At 36.5% G+C, this 15,601-nt stretch overlaps 1 protein-coding gene across 9 annotated transcripts in view; it reads left to right on the plus strand.

Annotated features, from left to right (window-relative positions):
- The window catches only part of ARHGEF7 (Rho guanine nucleotide exchange factor 7), a 132,488-nt gene that overhangs the window by 67,585 nt on the left and 49,302 nt on the right, over positions 1-15,601 (plus strand). For all 9 annotated transcript variants that reach the window (XR_010883800.1, XM_067294020.1, XM_067294015.1 and 6 more), the window contains exons 6-8: positions 184-272; positions 6,996-7,090; positions 7,383-7,478. Coding sequence is in view for 8 of the 9 variants with exons in the window: in XM_067294020.1 (XP_067150121.1) it covers positions 184-272; positions 6,996-7,090; positions 7,383-7,478 (280 nt within the window). In the remaining variant the exon portion in view is untranslated. The remainder of the gene's footprint in view (positions 1-183; positions 273-6,995; positions 7,091-7,382; positions 7,479-15,601) is intronic.

The raw sequence follows: 15,601 nt of genomic DNA on the forward strand, positions 1-15,601 counted from the left end.
TCATTATGAACATATGAACCATTTTGATTTTTTACCAATACTTTCAAGCACAGATGTGTACGTTTCTCAGTGAAATGTAATTTCACTGTAACTTGTTACAAACATTTTAAAGCAGCTTGTTTGACCTCTAGTGTTGAGCTATGAAATTGCATCCCATTGACATAAAAATATCTTACATTTCAGAAAAACCGGTCTCCCCCAAATCAGGTACATTGAAGAGTCCTCCTAAAGGCTTTGATACATCTGCAATTAGCAAAAGCTATTACAATGTGGTGAGTGATTCTTTTTCCTCTGTGTGAGCTATTATATACAGTAGAACCTCATTTATCTATGTGCTCTTATCTGTACAAAAAAATTGGCAGCCTTTCCAGAGCCTTATTGCCAAAACTGGATAGGGACTTTAGTGAATTCTCATATTAACAAAATCATTATTAGATTTACGAAATATCACACATGGCTTCTCAAGTATGATGCAAAATTATAGTCTAAAATAAGTGAATAATATGCATTTCTGTAATATATTATGCTCATTTTATGTGCTTGGCTAGTTGTTAATTTCTCTTTCCTCTCCCTCAAATATGCAATCAGTCTTTCCCAGTCACTATGAATTAATGAAATTCTGCTGTGTTAAAATGATTAAGAATATTTTGTCCTTTTTGTTGAACAAGACACTGAACATTTTGAATGAATTTTCCTTCTTTGTATTCATGCTTATGAATCAATTCAATTATCAACTTCTGGAACGTCTCCCTTATACTGGTGGATTGATTTCAGGACAAAAGTAGTACAGCCAGAATCAGCCTCTAATATATCCCAAGGAGTTCTTTAGCCTAATACTCACTTCTTTAGTAGATACATTTAAGAAACATATCAAACTCTATGTTTAAGCCTGTTGTAACCGTTTTGAAAATCTCTTTATTTACTCCCAGTAAATACACTGGGAAGGAAAAAGCATCTTACTGTTTTTGTTAACCACTGCTCCCTACTGGTGTAAAAACGAAACACGGGGCTGCTTGCCTTTGCCTTTGCTGCAACTGTTATTACATTTCTCTTTTTATTTGTTGGTTTTTAGCAGGGATCATAAAGCACAGTCTGATGCTTTCATCTTTTGTGGGTGTGGTGTGAATAACATGAACCACCTGGAAGAAAACAGCAGTTTTGCATATGGCCCCGTGATTGAAAGCAATGAAGCAGCCTCCTGCTCCTCCCCGCTCACTTGTATGGTGCCTCTGCCAATAGCCGTAATGCCATGGCGAATGAAGGGCTGCAATCCTTTCGATATTACAGCCCACAGCTGCTAGCCACAATGAAAAATACCTACGCAGGCGCACATTCCTTCCTATTGCAGGGACTAACGCTCTTGCAGGGTTATATCCAGCAACAAGCTATCAGCTCGCTTTTCTTTTTATTTTTCTCTCTGTTTGAAATTGCTGAAGTCTGTAGTTCCAAATGTGTCTTCCCCTTATTAGAAATTTTTATCCTTGTTGACTTTGTTTGATTTGGGAAATAAGTATAAAAGAGTCAATGTAACTAGAACGTAGGTACACTTCAGTAAATGGAAACCAGATAGTCGAATTGGAAAATTGTGTTGATGCTTGTTTTTGCTAAAAAAAACCCAAAAACCAAAAAACAACCCCCCCCTGCATTTTTACCTACAAGTAAAGTGAAGTAAATGCAGCGAAGAAAGGATTTATTTTCTTCACTAGACAAAGGCTGTTTTTACTTAAAATTAAGTGTAATCTACAGCTGTGTTGAAATTTTAATTAAAATAAATTGGCAGCTCCCTGGAACGCCAGTCCTTTAGGCTTAAAGAACAAAAAAATAGAGACAGTGGTAAATATATAACACAGGTATAATCTTATCATCTTATGGTTTCTCTGACAGGTCTTTAGTATTAGAAAAAAGCACAGGTGGCAGCTATTTAATTTGGGCTTAACTACAGCTACAGTTTAACTGTGTCTGTAATTAATTGAATCTTTTAGTTTCATGTTTCATGTTGTAAGAGTAATTCAGAGCAGTTTTGAGGGTGACAATGTTCTTCAGTGAAAATGGTAGAAAATATATGTTTGAATTTGCCTAAAACCATAATTAAGGAGAAGTTATGAAAAACCTTGCAATTTTGATATCATATCTCCATTTGTTTCTTTTTTTATACCATACCCTGGATACTCTATTACAGTAATCATGGATTACTATATACTTTAGGAAAAATCCAGCAGTACCTGGCTTTAAAGTTGTTTCATTCATTAAAAAAAAAAAAAAAAGTGAAATTGGTGGCAATCATCACACCTCCTTTCAGGTGTCAGGTTATTTTGTCATTCTGCTCAGTTGCAGCTTTGGGGGTGCACTCAACTGATGCAGTAAGATTTGAACTGTTCTGACTGCTAGCTATTTGTTAACTGTTGAAGACAGCTTGGATCTTGAGGGAGGAAAAATGACCAGTTCATGGCAATATAAATGATTAATTAGAGAGCTGGCCTTAGAGTGCTGTTCTTAAAACTGTCTGCAGTGAATTGGATACTTGTTTTATTTTCATGTTTTTCTACAGTACAACATGTACCTCCTGATTGAGATGTATAGATATATATATTTTTAAGAATGATAGAGTGTGCTGTAGCATGCACTTTGTTTCAGACAGGCAAGACTTTATTGCTCAGCTTAAAATCTAAAATAGGATAATTGGCATCTACGTTTTGAAAAATACTAAGTGCTTGCTATGGCAATAAAACTTTATAAAGTAATTATTTTTTTAACAGTTATTACATATGTAATGATTTTACATATAGATAAGAAAAACAGCAAACAATTTAAATAAGTTTAATTTATTTTCTTTCTTTGTAAGCTTCAACTCTTGCTTTTTTATAGGATCATTCTCATAGGTGTGGAACTTTCTTATGCTAAAAATTTTATCGTCACTCTGCTTTGATAACAAAATTGAGCCAATACTAAGGTAAAAGCAGAATAGCTCCCGATAAGAGAATGCATCCTGAATTAAAAAGCAAGTGTTAAAATCTGTATTAAGGCTCTTTTGACAACTAATGGTGTTGCAAGACTGGCACTCTAGGACTTCTTGGTACTTCTAAGTTGTGACTGTCTTCCACCATACCGGTGTATGTTGAGAGCCTGTAAAAACCTCATGGTTATTGCACCTTTCCTAGGGAAAGATTTGTGGTACAGGCAGCGCCCGGGGGTGTGTGGGACAGAGGAAAGGAATCAAAGGGCAGTTCAGTGCAAGTTCAAAATGTGACAGGAGAGGCTTTGCTAATCTCCCCTGCTGGGAAAATAACTGGGATAGGCTCATGGAAAGGTGCATAGTATTAAGATGAGGCTGCTTTTACCACTGGTACTCTGCTTTCCTCTGTTCCTCAGTCCTTTGTAAATATGTTCTTTATTTTTATGGATTCACAGAGCTCCATCTGAAGTTAATAACAAAGTTCACATGCATTCTGATCTCAGTGTGCTTTATTAGCTGCACCTTGAATTAGGTGTTGTTGAGGCTATGGGGCAAACTTGGTTTATGCTTGCATCTTGACTGGCTGGGGAATGCAGGCTTGGAGAGAGTGACTGTGCTGCAAGGTCTTCTCCTCCATGAAATGGTGAGAGTCTAAAGCACTATATAATATGAACCAGACTCATGGTTGAGCGTGAAACATTTTTCATTTAAAAGTAATTTAGTAACCTGTTACTGAAGAAGTGGGCATATTATTGAAGGTCATTCCCTGAGGACAGAGCAGGCTTTATTCTTTATTCTTTTTATTTTATTTTTACTTGGTAACCACTAGAGAATTTAACACTTAATGTGTCCAAAAGAAAATTATATTATGTCAGCTTATAAGACAATTATCTGAAGATTAAATAGCTGTTTTAAAAAGAAGGTAAGGAAATGGCATACTCTGTACTCCATAGCATGACTTCATTTTTCACTTAAGCCTTTGAGAAGTGATGCTCCTTTTGAGGCCACACTTTTGAAGTCGGATCAGGTATTTGTATTTGCTGAAGTTTATAACAGTTTTTGAGAACCCTTAAGGTACAGAATACCTGTGTGGCAGTTTACATTGTCCTTATTTAGAGTCTGTCTTAAGGAACACGGTCTCTCTGGTTCTTATGATTCAGGAGAATCAGACATTGATCATTATTTGCTTAAGTATGGGATGTTTTAGTTGAGTGCTATGCTGCTTGCATAAAAAGGGAATGTGCTACAGGATCGTGTCCAAGTGTAGCTGTTAAACCCCCCCCCCTTTGGAAGGTGATCCATTTCATGTAGGTCATTTAAATTCATTTTTGGGTGGTTGTTTTTGCCTTAGGGAGGTTACTGGGGTTTTGTGCGACAGAATTGTTAACCATGCTTGATTTTTCCATGCCTTGTGACTGAGAGAACTTGTGCTGTATGAGCTCAGTTTTCTGTGCTATTCATCAGTGTTATGGATTGTAAGAGCTGCCATTTCAATGCTGCTCTTTTGGTACCCGGTCTTATCTGTGCAAATGTTGTGGTGGAGTTTTGGAAACAAGGTCTTCGAGGTCTCATGGGGTCTTGCAGCAGCCAGACCACGCAGAAAGCAGCAAAGGGAAAAAAGGTGATTATCAGAGCATGCGGGGAGAGGTGGAGGTGAGGAATGTAAGGGTGCTCTGGTGCCAAAGTACTGAGTTACAGTACAGAGTACCTGTCTCTTCAAAGCATAGTCCAAGCATATTAACCTGAAAGCTTCTTTGTGGTAAGTCATGCTGGAAGGATGCAAGGATTCACAAAACTGACGTTTTAAAGCTACTTAAGCAGGACTAGTCCTTTTTGAAAGATATTCAAAGTAAAATAATGTTTTATGCAGTGGGAACTGTGCTTGTATAGAAGAGAAAAAAATGTAATGTATTCTGAAAACTGTTTAAAGGTATGTGCATGTCTAAAGTGGTGCATAACATTTATGTTATGTTATGAACTTCTACAGTAATGTAAAGCAGTATCAGTGAATTTAGTAGCTTGCGTAGGTTTTGTAACATAGTTTTATTTACTGCTGCATTTGTTTTCATTTCTCTAGTAATTTACCAGGTTGCTGCTTCTAATTTTTAAACTTCACTGACTTTTTCCTCCTTCAAATCATTCGCTCCAATTCCTTCTTCCCCATATTGTGAAGAAAACTCTCAAATAAAAATCCTAAGAAGCACAGGAAAATAACTGAGCAGTGTCAAACATGAAACTTGTTTCATTTTGAGCTTTTCAGACAGCTGCTATATCAAAGAATGGAAAATACTCTGAGAAAATGCAGCAGTGGTGCAGCTCTTCAAGATCTCTAGCAAATTTGTCAATTTTATCTTTGAATGTCTTCTGATATTGTTCAGCGCTTCATCAGGACACCACGTTTGTCCTTGGGTCTCAGTCTCCTTTTCCCTGCTAATGGCTGTGTAACAGCTTTGGGATGGGAGGTTTTGTGGGGAAAACCGTATTAGAAAAGATTGGTCTTGCGCTTAGTCCTGAACCTTGTGGCTGCTAAATATTTTTACATTTCTGTTTTAACAATTGACTTTTGTTTTATATATATGTGAGAACATAGGTTCTATTTCTGTGATCAACAGAAATTTAATTTTTTTTTTGCTAGTCTAAGTAGTAAAAGTTCTTAGCTGATTTATTTTTACAGTTTGTGCACCCATGTTGTACTGTATGTTGCAGTTTCCTAATTAATAGCTATAGCTTTCTCTGTGACGTTCTTCTGTCAGTGTTTAGCAGAGAATGGAGACATTTTAATCTTTGGTTCAGGATTCAGATTTCCAACAAAAGAATGAACTCAAAAGTGGTCTTTCTCTTTCTCCAAATGAATAGAACCATTCAAGGAATGAGCAGAATCAATGACACTAATGAAAGGAACAGTGAATTCTCCATTGACATACTGAACTATTTAAAGTTATTTCATCAGGTTTGCATTTAGGAATGAATGGCTTTTTCATCTCCTAAAAAAAAAGAAAAAAAAAGAGTATTGACTACAACAGTGAATAATGCATTTAATGCAGTCCTTACTATAAATGCTGAAATAAGATATTAATGTAGTTTTGACAAATACGGCATATAGCAAAAAGGAGATGTTTGTGATATGGCTTATAAGTGAATTGCAAGAATTTTTGAAGTGTAACTATGTTCAGTGAATTACATTTAATTCTGACAGTTCTGTTGCTAAATTATCAACTTTTTGGAGCAGCAAGTAGGCTCTCTACTAAAAGCTTAGTAGAATTTGACCTGAATACGTTTGAGGATATCTTGAAGTAGGCTCCTTGGAGATGGCCTGGTAAAATGCCTGTTGCACAAATTTCGGGATATTTCAAGTTGCTTGATTTATATGCAAACAAAATACAAGCGTGTGTTGTATTTTATAAATTATTGGTTTCAGGCCTTTTTTAAAGTAGTTTATACTATTGCATTTTTGGTCAAAGCTTAGACATTCCCATTTAAAAAGAATGCAGTAAAGCTAATCATGTTGCTAAGTAAAATTGACAATTATTTGATATTTATAAGTCTGTTTGGTATTCAGACCTTCCAGATAGAATAAAGTGTCTGAATAAGTAAACACTTTGCTAACAAGATTAGATGTGGCATGTTGTAATTGAAACTGAGAAAATAACACCAGTTGTTCATTTCTCTCACAACTTGTAATGTGCTTTACGATTCTCTGATGATCTTTGATTGATTTGAAGTATATAGCGGGAATAATTACTCTTAGCTCTGGAAGAATGCTATGTAGAGCTCCCAAATTTTACAGGAAATGTTTCTGTTAAGTAAAGTGAAACTCCTGTTAGCTTAGCACTTTTCTTTTTCTGGTATACAGCTAAAGGATAGTCTTGTCGCGTTTCCCCCCAGGTTTTATTGATTTAGTACTTAATGGTTTGTTGCTGCTGTGTGTTTTTAGTATTTTCAAAGTGCTAAGAAAATTTTACTATGTTTTACAACTAGTATTGATTTTAACATTTTGAAATATCTCTTAAAAGTACTGATTAGCAACTGTCATTTATTTCAGGTGCTACAAAATATTTTAGAAACAGAAAATGAATATGCTAAGGAGCTACAGACAATGCTTTCAAACTACCTGCGACCATTACAAGCCAGTGAAAAGTATGTGAGTTTGTTTTGTTTTTTAAAATAACAGACTTAAGATCTCTTATGTATTGGGGAGAGACTGTATGGTCAAAACTTCAATTTCAATGTTAATATGCATTTTCATCTGTGGACTGTAAGATCCTTGAGGCAGGGCTTGCTTTTATTCTGTTTGTTTGTTGATTAGGACAGGCTGATCCTGGTTCTTGATATAAGAGTAAGTAAGCATTTTCTTTTAAGGTAGATTTTATTAAAGCACAATTAGTCAATAACTGTAAACCTGTAAACCTTTTATTTATCTTTGCTCCAGGTTAAACTCAGCAAATACTTCATACTTAATGGGAAACCTGGAAGAAATAAGTTCTTTCCAGCAAATGCTTGTACAGTCTTTAGAAGAATGCACCAAGTAAGTACTATGTATACATGATACCATAGAATTCTATTGAACAAATATTTTACTGTTATTTTGCTTGTTGTGTATGTTAATGTTTGAGATAAAAAAAAATAATATTTTGTTCCCTTCATTTTAAGTATAGTTGTTATGGCAGTAAAGCAGTAGATGTTTGGATAATACACTCATTGCTTGCTCAGATAGATATTGGCCCTAGGATAAAATGGCAGAGGTAGGGATTTGGAATAGTTTGGAAACCGTTTACAAAATGCCATGATGCAATTACATATGAGGGGAGAAATTATAAAGGAAGCAGCATTTTCTTTTTGGAGGCATAAGTTTTATGTCTACTTCTATTAAAAGAGTAAGAAAAAGACTGAAGGAAACTTGCATGGTGATATCACAGTGTGTGTAGGGGGAAAAGAGTGACTTGGAGGATTCTGTGAGAAAGCTTGTGCTTAGGTATTTTTCTGTCTCGGTGGTCTTTAACACGTGCTGGGAGAAGCATGTAGGATAGACTGAAAGAACAGTCTAAGTAAAAATTAGTCCCAGTGCCTATACTGTACCATATAAACAACATAAAGCACAGAAAGAGGAGGGGGGGGAAAAAAAGATTTGAAGGAAAAAAAAATTAATTCACCTGTCTTCCTTACATAGCTCTGGTTGAAATGATAGCTGGATATTTTTCCACTTGTACTCTGTACTCTGAGGTGCAAGTAAGATGATGAAGGTCAACATATCACAGCTGAATTGTCCCATCAGTTTTCTACTGCTGAAACTCCATTGAAAGAGTTCCTATTTCTGACCTCAGTTGTGTCTTTTTCCTTGTGTGTGTTCTGGTCTTCCCTGACTACATGGTGAGCTAATTCAGCTTGCTAATCCAAATTCACTAGTTTTTCGCTAAGTTAGTCATTTGAATTGCTACTGAGGGCTCAGAAAGTTTCAGTCTGTGCAGGGGAACTGCTGGGAGCACTTGGCCATGAGGAGGGATGAGTGACTTGCATGGAGTTGAAAAATACCATTCTGGCAGTAGTGATCTTGTAGATCAGCAACGTGTGTTTTGTTTTGACTCAACCCTCCTATCCCCCAAGCTGCTCCATGTTAAGAGGAATCTTTGTGGTGGCCAAGTATAAGCTGCATCTCCTCTGGACAGTAGCAGATATCTGGGTATATTGCTGACTTTGGGTCCCTCTTTGCCCTCCTACCATCCAGGTTCTCTCTCTCCGTTCTGTCTCTACACATGCTCTTACACGAGAGCAGATGGAAAGGAAGACTGGGTAGTTTAGATCGCTCTTTAGCGGAGGAATGGAAGTGTTCCTGAAATGGCATTTCTTCCACACTGTTTCTGAGAAAGTGTATTATTCTTTCTGGCAAGTTAAATTTAGGACTTGATCAGTTAAGTGTATAAATGCCTGAGAATGGGTTACTCCACTTAAATGTTTCCTTTCTTTTCTTGTCAGTTCACTTTCTATTGTCTCATTCTCTTGTTACCATGATACTGTTTCTGTGAATCAGAAAGAAGCTAGAGAAATGGAATACCTTGCTTAACCAGGCTGTCATTTTTTAAAACTGTTTTGATTAAGGTCTACTTAAAAACAAGTGCAGAAGGCCATATTTCTTTAAACAAGGAAATCTGTTCACAATCTGTTCAAATGTTAATGCAAGATTTATTTTAACTTAATGTGTAGATTAATACAATACCTTAATGTAGCTTTAAACTCAGAAGGCTTATTTAGAATTCTTTCCATGATTTAAACTGTAGTAGAGCACCTTCTCATAATATCCTTTATTTCTTCTTCCTGGTAAGTGAAATGTTGCTGTGTAATATGTTGGGAACATAATGGATGCTAGTAGGTGGACAGAGGAAGTGATGCCCCAGGGTTACTGAAGACTGCAAATGTTTTGTATTACTTTCTTTTTGTAAGTATGTTGGTTATGCCAAGTTGTATTTTCAGTTTAATTTTCATCATAGCATATTGACTTGAGCGTCCAACATCCTGCTGTTCTGAATCTAATCCATCATAATTCCCATCATGTAGAAGAAAGCTTGCCCTGCTGCCTTGGTTTCTGTCAGTTTGCCATGTTGTTTTGGCTGGTAAACCTGTTCTATAAACTCAGAGTAGCTTCCAGGCTGAAAATAGATTTATCATTTTACTTTATTTTTGGCAGATAGCTTATAGTTCCATCATTCAGGCACTTCACACTGCAGCATCCGGTGTAGTGTTTTTTCTAATTTCACATGTCAGAATGACCAAATGCAGACGTTCTGCCAGTTGTAGTGTTTGTTGCCAGCCTACATAGCTTGACATACTCCTGTTTTTGTGCATGTCAGTAAGTTGAATATTGTTTAACTTCCCCACCCCACTCAGGTCACTTTCTGTCATTTGAGTTGCATCTTAACAGATCTTTGTGTGCTTCAGTGACAAAAACTTTCTGATGATTTTTCTCTCTTTACCTGCACCACGTTGGCTTATTTAATCCTCATGTTTGTAAAAATCAGTTTATTTCAGAACATGTTTATGCTATGGTGAGGTTTTTTTGGTGCATTTGGTGCATTTGGGAATTTTGGTTCATTTGTATGGTTTTGATTTTGGTTTGGGTTTGGGGGGGAGAGAAGGAGTAAGAAGTGGTTTGAATTAAAACTCTTTTGGTGCATTGCTAAAGGATTGTCTTATTTGAATTTGTCCATGTCAGCCTCTGCTGCAGTATAACTGAGGTGCTCCTGTGGAGTGCTCCATCTGTCATAGACCTGGGGACGTTTCCTCTCTGGTTGCCTGAATGCTAGCAACCATCAGACAGATTCCTTTGGAGTTACTTTTGCCTTTGATAGGTAACTGAAGAAAAGGTATAACCAAGGTAGTGTATGAAACAAGTCTAACTAGAGATAAGTGAGAATCTTTTGGCTGATCTTCTTCAAAAGCTCTTTCTTTGCTGATCAGCTTCAAATGCACTTTCTGTTTTGATGAATGGAAAAGAACTGTAACTTGACAAGGCAGAGATACATTTGTGGGATTCTTCAGTTCCAAAAGAGAGCATGATTTCTGATTTTAAAACAAAGCAAAAGTGCTCCAGTCTCTTGAAGACAGAAAGTGGTCCAGTGCTCTGGATCTCTTCCTGGATCTGTGATCCAGTCCCAAATGTCAGTTCTACTGCTGCTCACACAGCACAGGAGTGTCTGAGTGAACAAAGTAAGTGTTTGTTAAGGGATCTCTGAGCTGATCTAAGTGATCTGTGCTGTGGAAGTTTTGCTTTTTGCATATTTTTTTAACAGGAATTTGAACTGGAATCTCCTACTTCCCAGGTGAATGAGAGAGTTGTTGAAGAGAGGTGGTCAGTCTGTGGCTGTACTTCTCAGTAAGGGGGCCAGGTTGGCCCGTGACACTGGACTGCTTAGGTTTAGTCTCCTCTGTAGCAAATTGAAGACAAGCTGCTCAGCGACTCTTTTAGATAGTAGCATAGATGCGTCTTCCTGCTCCATAACAGACATAGCTAGGTTTTGCCATGTATTCTCCTCATGTCCCCGCTTTTGCAATCACGGCAACTTTGCTTGTGTTTTTCTCTGTCTTGTTCTGTGTTTGAGTGCATAAGAAATTTAAAAATGTTTTGTGATGGTTCTGGAATGGAATGGGAATTAAAAAAAAGGGGGGGAGGGGGGATGAAGGCTGTTTCGATGTAAACCAAAACTAATCGATGTTCCAGAATTTTTTTTTCTTTTCATAGTGTCAGATGCAAATTAAGTCTGATAACAGTTCAGCCCAATACATTCCCTTGCTTTTGGTTAGTGTGACTATCAAAAGAAGTACAGCTATCAATGTTAAGTGATTTGAACACAGTGTGTGCAGATTGTCTGAAATAAATATGCAGATTAACTGGTATCTGACAGGTAAGGCAGATAGATAAATAGTGAAAGGGATGATTGTGAAGAGAACCTTGAAAATTTTCTGGATGGTTTATATATAAGTTGAATAGAGCCTCCTTTTGTGAAAGCAGTAGCTCAGAAAGCTATGAAGTAACCCTGTGAATTGTGAAGCCTCAGGAGATGATAGCTAATTTTTTGTTTCTTTGCAAATTGCATCCCTCAAAGCCATTAGCTGTAATTGTCCCTTAATTACTTTTTGAGACCTTCACTTGTCCAGGATCTTTTCTCCTGACGAATTTAAGTTCGGGACAGTCTCTGTACTGAGCTCTCTCCAACATAGTGAAAATATTATTGTTGATGCTAAAGCTCCTTCAAAGAGGTGAAATGGTGGTGGTGGGAATTCTACTGTTTTTCTTACTCTGGGAGAGAGAGAAGAGCAGAGGCCGCTGCCCAGATAGTTGAACGATTCCTTTCTCTGACATGCTCTGCAGGTATATGTAGGTACATATGTTGCTGCATGACACGCTTCATCTGGTAGCCTCATTGTCAAGTGAAATTTAGGAACCTCTGATCTTTTGCTTGCAAAAAGAAAACATGGAGATAGCATACGATTTTTTTTTTTAATTGACTTTGTTAGTCGGTGTTTTAATTTGTCTGGATTCATCAGTTTCCACAGCCTTTACCAGAGTAGTGTACTGTCCATTGACTTCACAGTGAAGCCAAGGCAAATTTCTACAGAATATGCAGGATATAGTGACATTATAGAACAACTAATTATTTCTCTGTGTTGCTAATCTAGCTTTAGTCTAGTTGTGATCAGTGGTGCTGATCAGAATCTTACAGTAAGTGTGACTGAACAGCGAGGTATTTCATTCTTTCTTTCTTCCTCTCAAATTATCGTGCAGTGGGGACCCATTTTAAGTCTGGAATAATAGAACTGATAGTTATTGGATCTAGTTGCAAAAATGAATAGCCTGCTAGTAATTTAGACATTGTCTTATGATGATGTCTTTAGCATGTGAGATGTCTTTATTATGTGAGATGTACAACAGCCGAGGCTCTGTTATGATTCTCTAGTACTGTGAATGAAATTAAAATGCTGCTTTGTCCTTTTTGTAACTGAAATTACACTTCACCTTTCTTAACATTATATATATATATATGTGTATGTATGTATGTATATATGTATATATATGTGTGTGTGTGTTATCTTGAGGATGAGGGAGAAAATATTTATTGGTCTTGGGCTATATAATGAAAACTAAAGTGCTTTAAAACTCTGGAAGAATTCTAAAATGTGCTATGCATAATTGATATATTGTCACTTGTAACTAAATTTGCAAGCAGCAGTAAATGTCTTTTCTAAAACAATTTGTGTATATCCAGTGACTGTATCAAGAATTTTAATACTTGTGATTCCTTTTTAATTACAGTATCAAATATGAGAATATTGTTGGAATGTGAGCTTCAGAATAAACTATAAAATAGCTATGCTCTCTGTTGAATTTAAACACATTAATTGCTAACAGCTTTATGCAATCTGCTGCTAGGTATTAAACTGTTGGTTTTTTAGACAACTAAGGAGATGTAGATAATTTATTAATTGTTCCTGTAAAATAGTAGAATACTTGTGACTAATGCAGGGATTAGAAAAGTCAAAGGGGTTGAGTTGCTACCCCCTCCTAAAGTCTATTAATTATTTTAATTCAGCAAAGAATATGTAGTATATAGTTATCATGCATGTACAAAAGAGAATAATATCAGTCTTTCATTCTGCTAGAAGAACAGCAGTCTGAGGAGAAACAGCCATCATTCAGGTTTTTTTCCCAGGCGCTACAGCATGAAAAGACAATTTAACTATTTTCAGCAACAGTTTCTGGGGTCCTCTTACTGTTTAATATTGAGTTATATGCCCTGAGTATGTCTTCAGGGTTTGAGATTTTTGCTGTATCTATTACTTGAAGAATGTATTATTAGCTCATGCTTAGATGTATTGAAGGGGACTAGCTGCCAGACAGGAAACACTGCTAGGAAAGCTATAAGAATAGCATTTCCTTTGTATGTTGAGGAATGTCCCTATTTTTCCCTAAATGCTTGCAGAGGAGGCCAGTCTATTGATTTCAGATTTTAAACTTCTTTTTTAAAACAAATAAAGATATGGATCAATAAAATATGGGCCTTAGCCTTTAAAGCAAGGAACTTTAAAAATGCAACCAGACTGTGTCTGTCATTGCTAACTAGGCAGGCAGTTGTCGTATTCTAGATGTCTGTAATGAATGTTGCTTTCAAATAAGGAAGCGTACTTCTCCTGCCTCTCATTTTGCATGCCTGTACAGTCATTTTGACTATTCATATTGGGTAGGTCTTCCCATGCCCTGGGAAATGGAGCAGGGGACCGAACAGTTTAATAGGAAATAGATGTTGTTCTGAATTTTGGGTGAATGTTATTTGGGATGAACTTTGAATTTTAACTGCTGTGAACAAACCCAGGGAGTGGGACAAGAACACTCTATTTGAGTGGGATCAGGATATTCCCTGCCTAGAGGAACATGTATCCTGAAAAGGTGACTGTTTCATTTATATTAGTTCAGCACCAGAGCGTCTCTTGCTTTCCTCGGAGCGAAAATACTTAATACTGATGTTTAGAAGCTGCATTCACGTGTTCAGGACAATTACATAAAATCATTTTTCTTTTTTTAATTTTTAATGAAAATAGTATTCTTCCTAAGGGAATTGTTTGAACTATTGTTAGCATGAAACCCTTTGTGTTAACAGTACATCCCTTGAGTGCTTACTAAGGGCATATCTAGCTTTAGAACAACGTGAAATACTGGATTGAAAAATAGTTAGATGGATTAAAAAAAAATCCACTGTTCATCTCATCTTGCAAACATTCTGAAGCAAAGGCTCAGAGTGTATATGTTAGGAGGTACAATCTTTGTGCAAAGAGGGGAAATGTATAAATTTTGCATCCTGTGCAAGGAGGGGGAATTATTACTGGATTTAGACAAACTGTCAGGGACAAACTTGTGGTCTATGAGTGCTGAAAACTGCCCCATTTTCAGGTTAACTTTAGTGTGAGGAAAATCAGCTACTGGCCATATAACCTACTATTGATGAGGTTTAGTCTTCTAATTGGGGACTGTTTTTTAGAAAGCATAGGGTTTCATCCCTTTCAGTGCCCTTACAATATTGCATATTTGTTGGTCCAATTTATCCTTTCTCACAAAGGAGAGGAATCTAGTACGGATACTTTCATGGATAGTTCTGAGAACGATGATGTGGTAGCAGTAAAGAAAGCATGGCTAATCAAACTATGTATTTCTTCCCAACTTCTATCAGTTTGTATTTAATTTGAAGGTCACTTTATATTTTTTAAAAAATGTGTTTGTTTCCTCCCCCCTTTCTCCATATGAAGTATGCAGATTAAGGGATATTGGGAATAATGTTAGAAGAATTGTGGGTCGTCTTGTTTTTTAATTGCTTATACACATGCGTAATGAGAATTTGAACTTCTACTTTCTACCAGTTGTACCACTTCGAAGCTGGTGTCACACAGCTAGCTTCAAACATTTGTACTCCAGATGTTTTCTTACTGCAATTTGAGATGACAATTTCTGCTAAAAGCTATGGAAAAATATAGTGTGTATATTCATATTCTCTCTTTTGCTCTCTCCCCCCCACATTTACATGAAAAAAATGCATATATATCCTTCTGACTCTAATCAAAACTGATTAGGTTCACCAAGACTGTGTGAAAGTAACCTTTTCTTTTAAATGTTCTTTCACTTGCTGAATCTTCTATTTTTGCACAGGTCACTGAGGCTACTGTTATTTAAGTACCACTTTATACCAAACAAAAACTCTTCTGAATAAAATCAGTTTTTAAAACTCCAAAGTGAAATTTTCTTTCAGAACTTAGCAAACATGGTGCATTCTAGCATGAAAAATGAAGAAAGTATGAATTATAGAAGGATCTTATCTGTATGTGTTAGAGCAAGACAAGATTTCTGTGTTGATGGTGGTAAAGCAGCACTCTTGATCTGGGTGCAAGCCAACATGGAGGTGCTTTATGGTTCTTAAAAGGGAAGGCAAGTGACAATGGCATAAAAAAAACCCTGTTATTGCACTGTAACTAACCAGTTTTTGTGTAACCAGAGCTCAGTATGTGACTTAGATCTTTTCATGAATCCTTTAAGAATATCTGTGTTGGTGGAGGATGGAGAGAGAGAATTCTGTTGCTGTTCCATTCAGTTTTGTCTGAAGTGCCAAAGTATTG

Source organism: Apteryx mantelli, chromosome 1 (assembly GCF_036417845.1).
Source record: "Apteryx mantelli isolate bAptMan1 chromosome 1, bAptMan1.hap1, whole genome shotgun sequence".
Taxonomy (NCBI): domain Eukaryota; kingdom Metazoa; phylum Chordata; class Aves; order Apterygiformes; family Apterygidae; genus Apteryx; species Apteryx mantelli.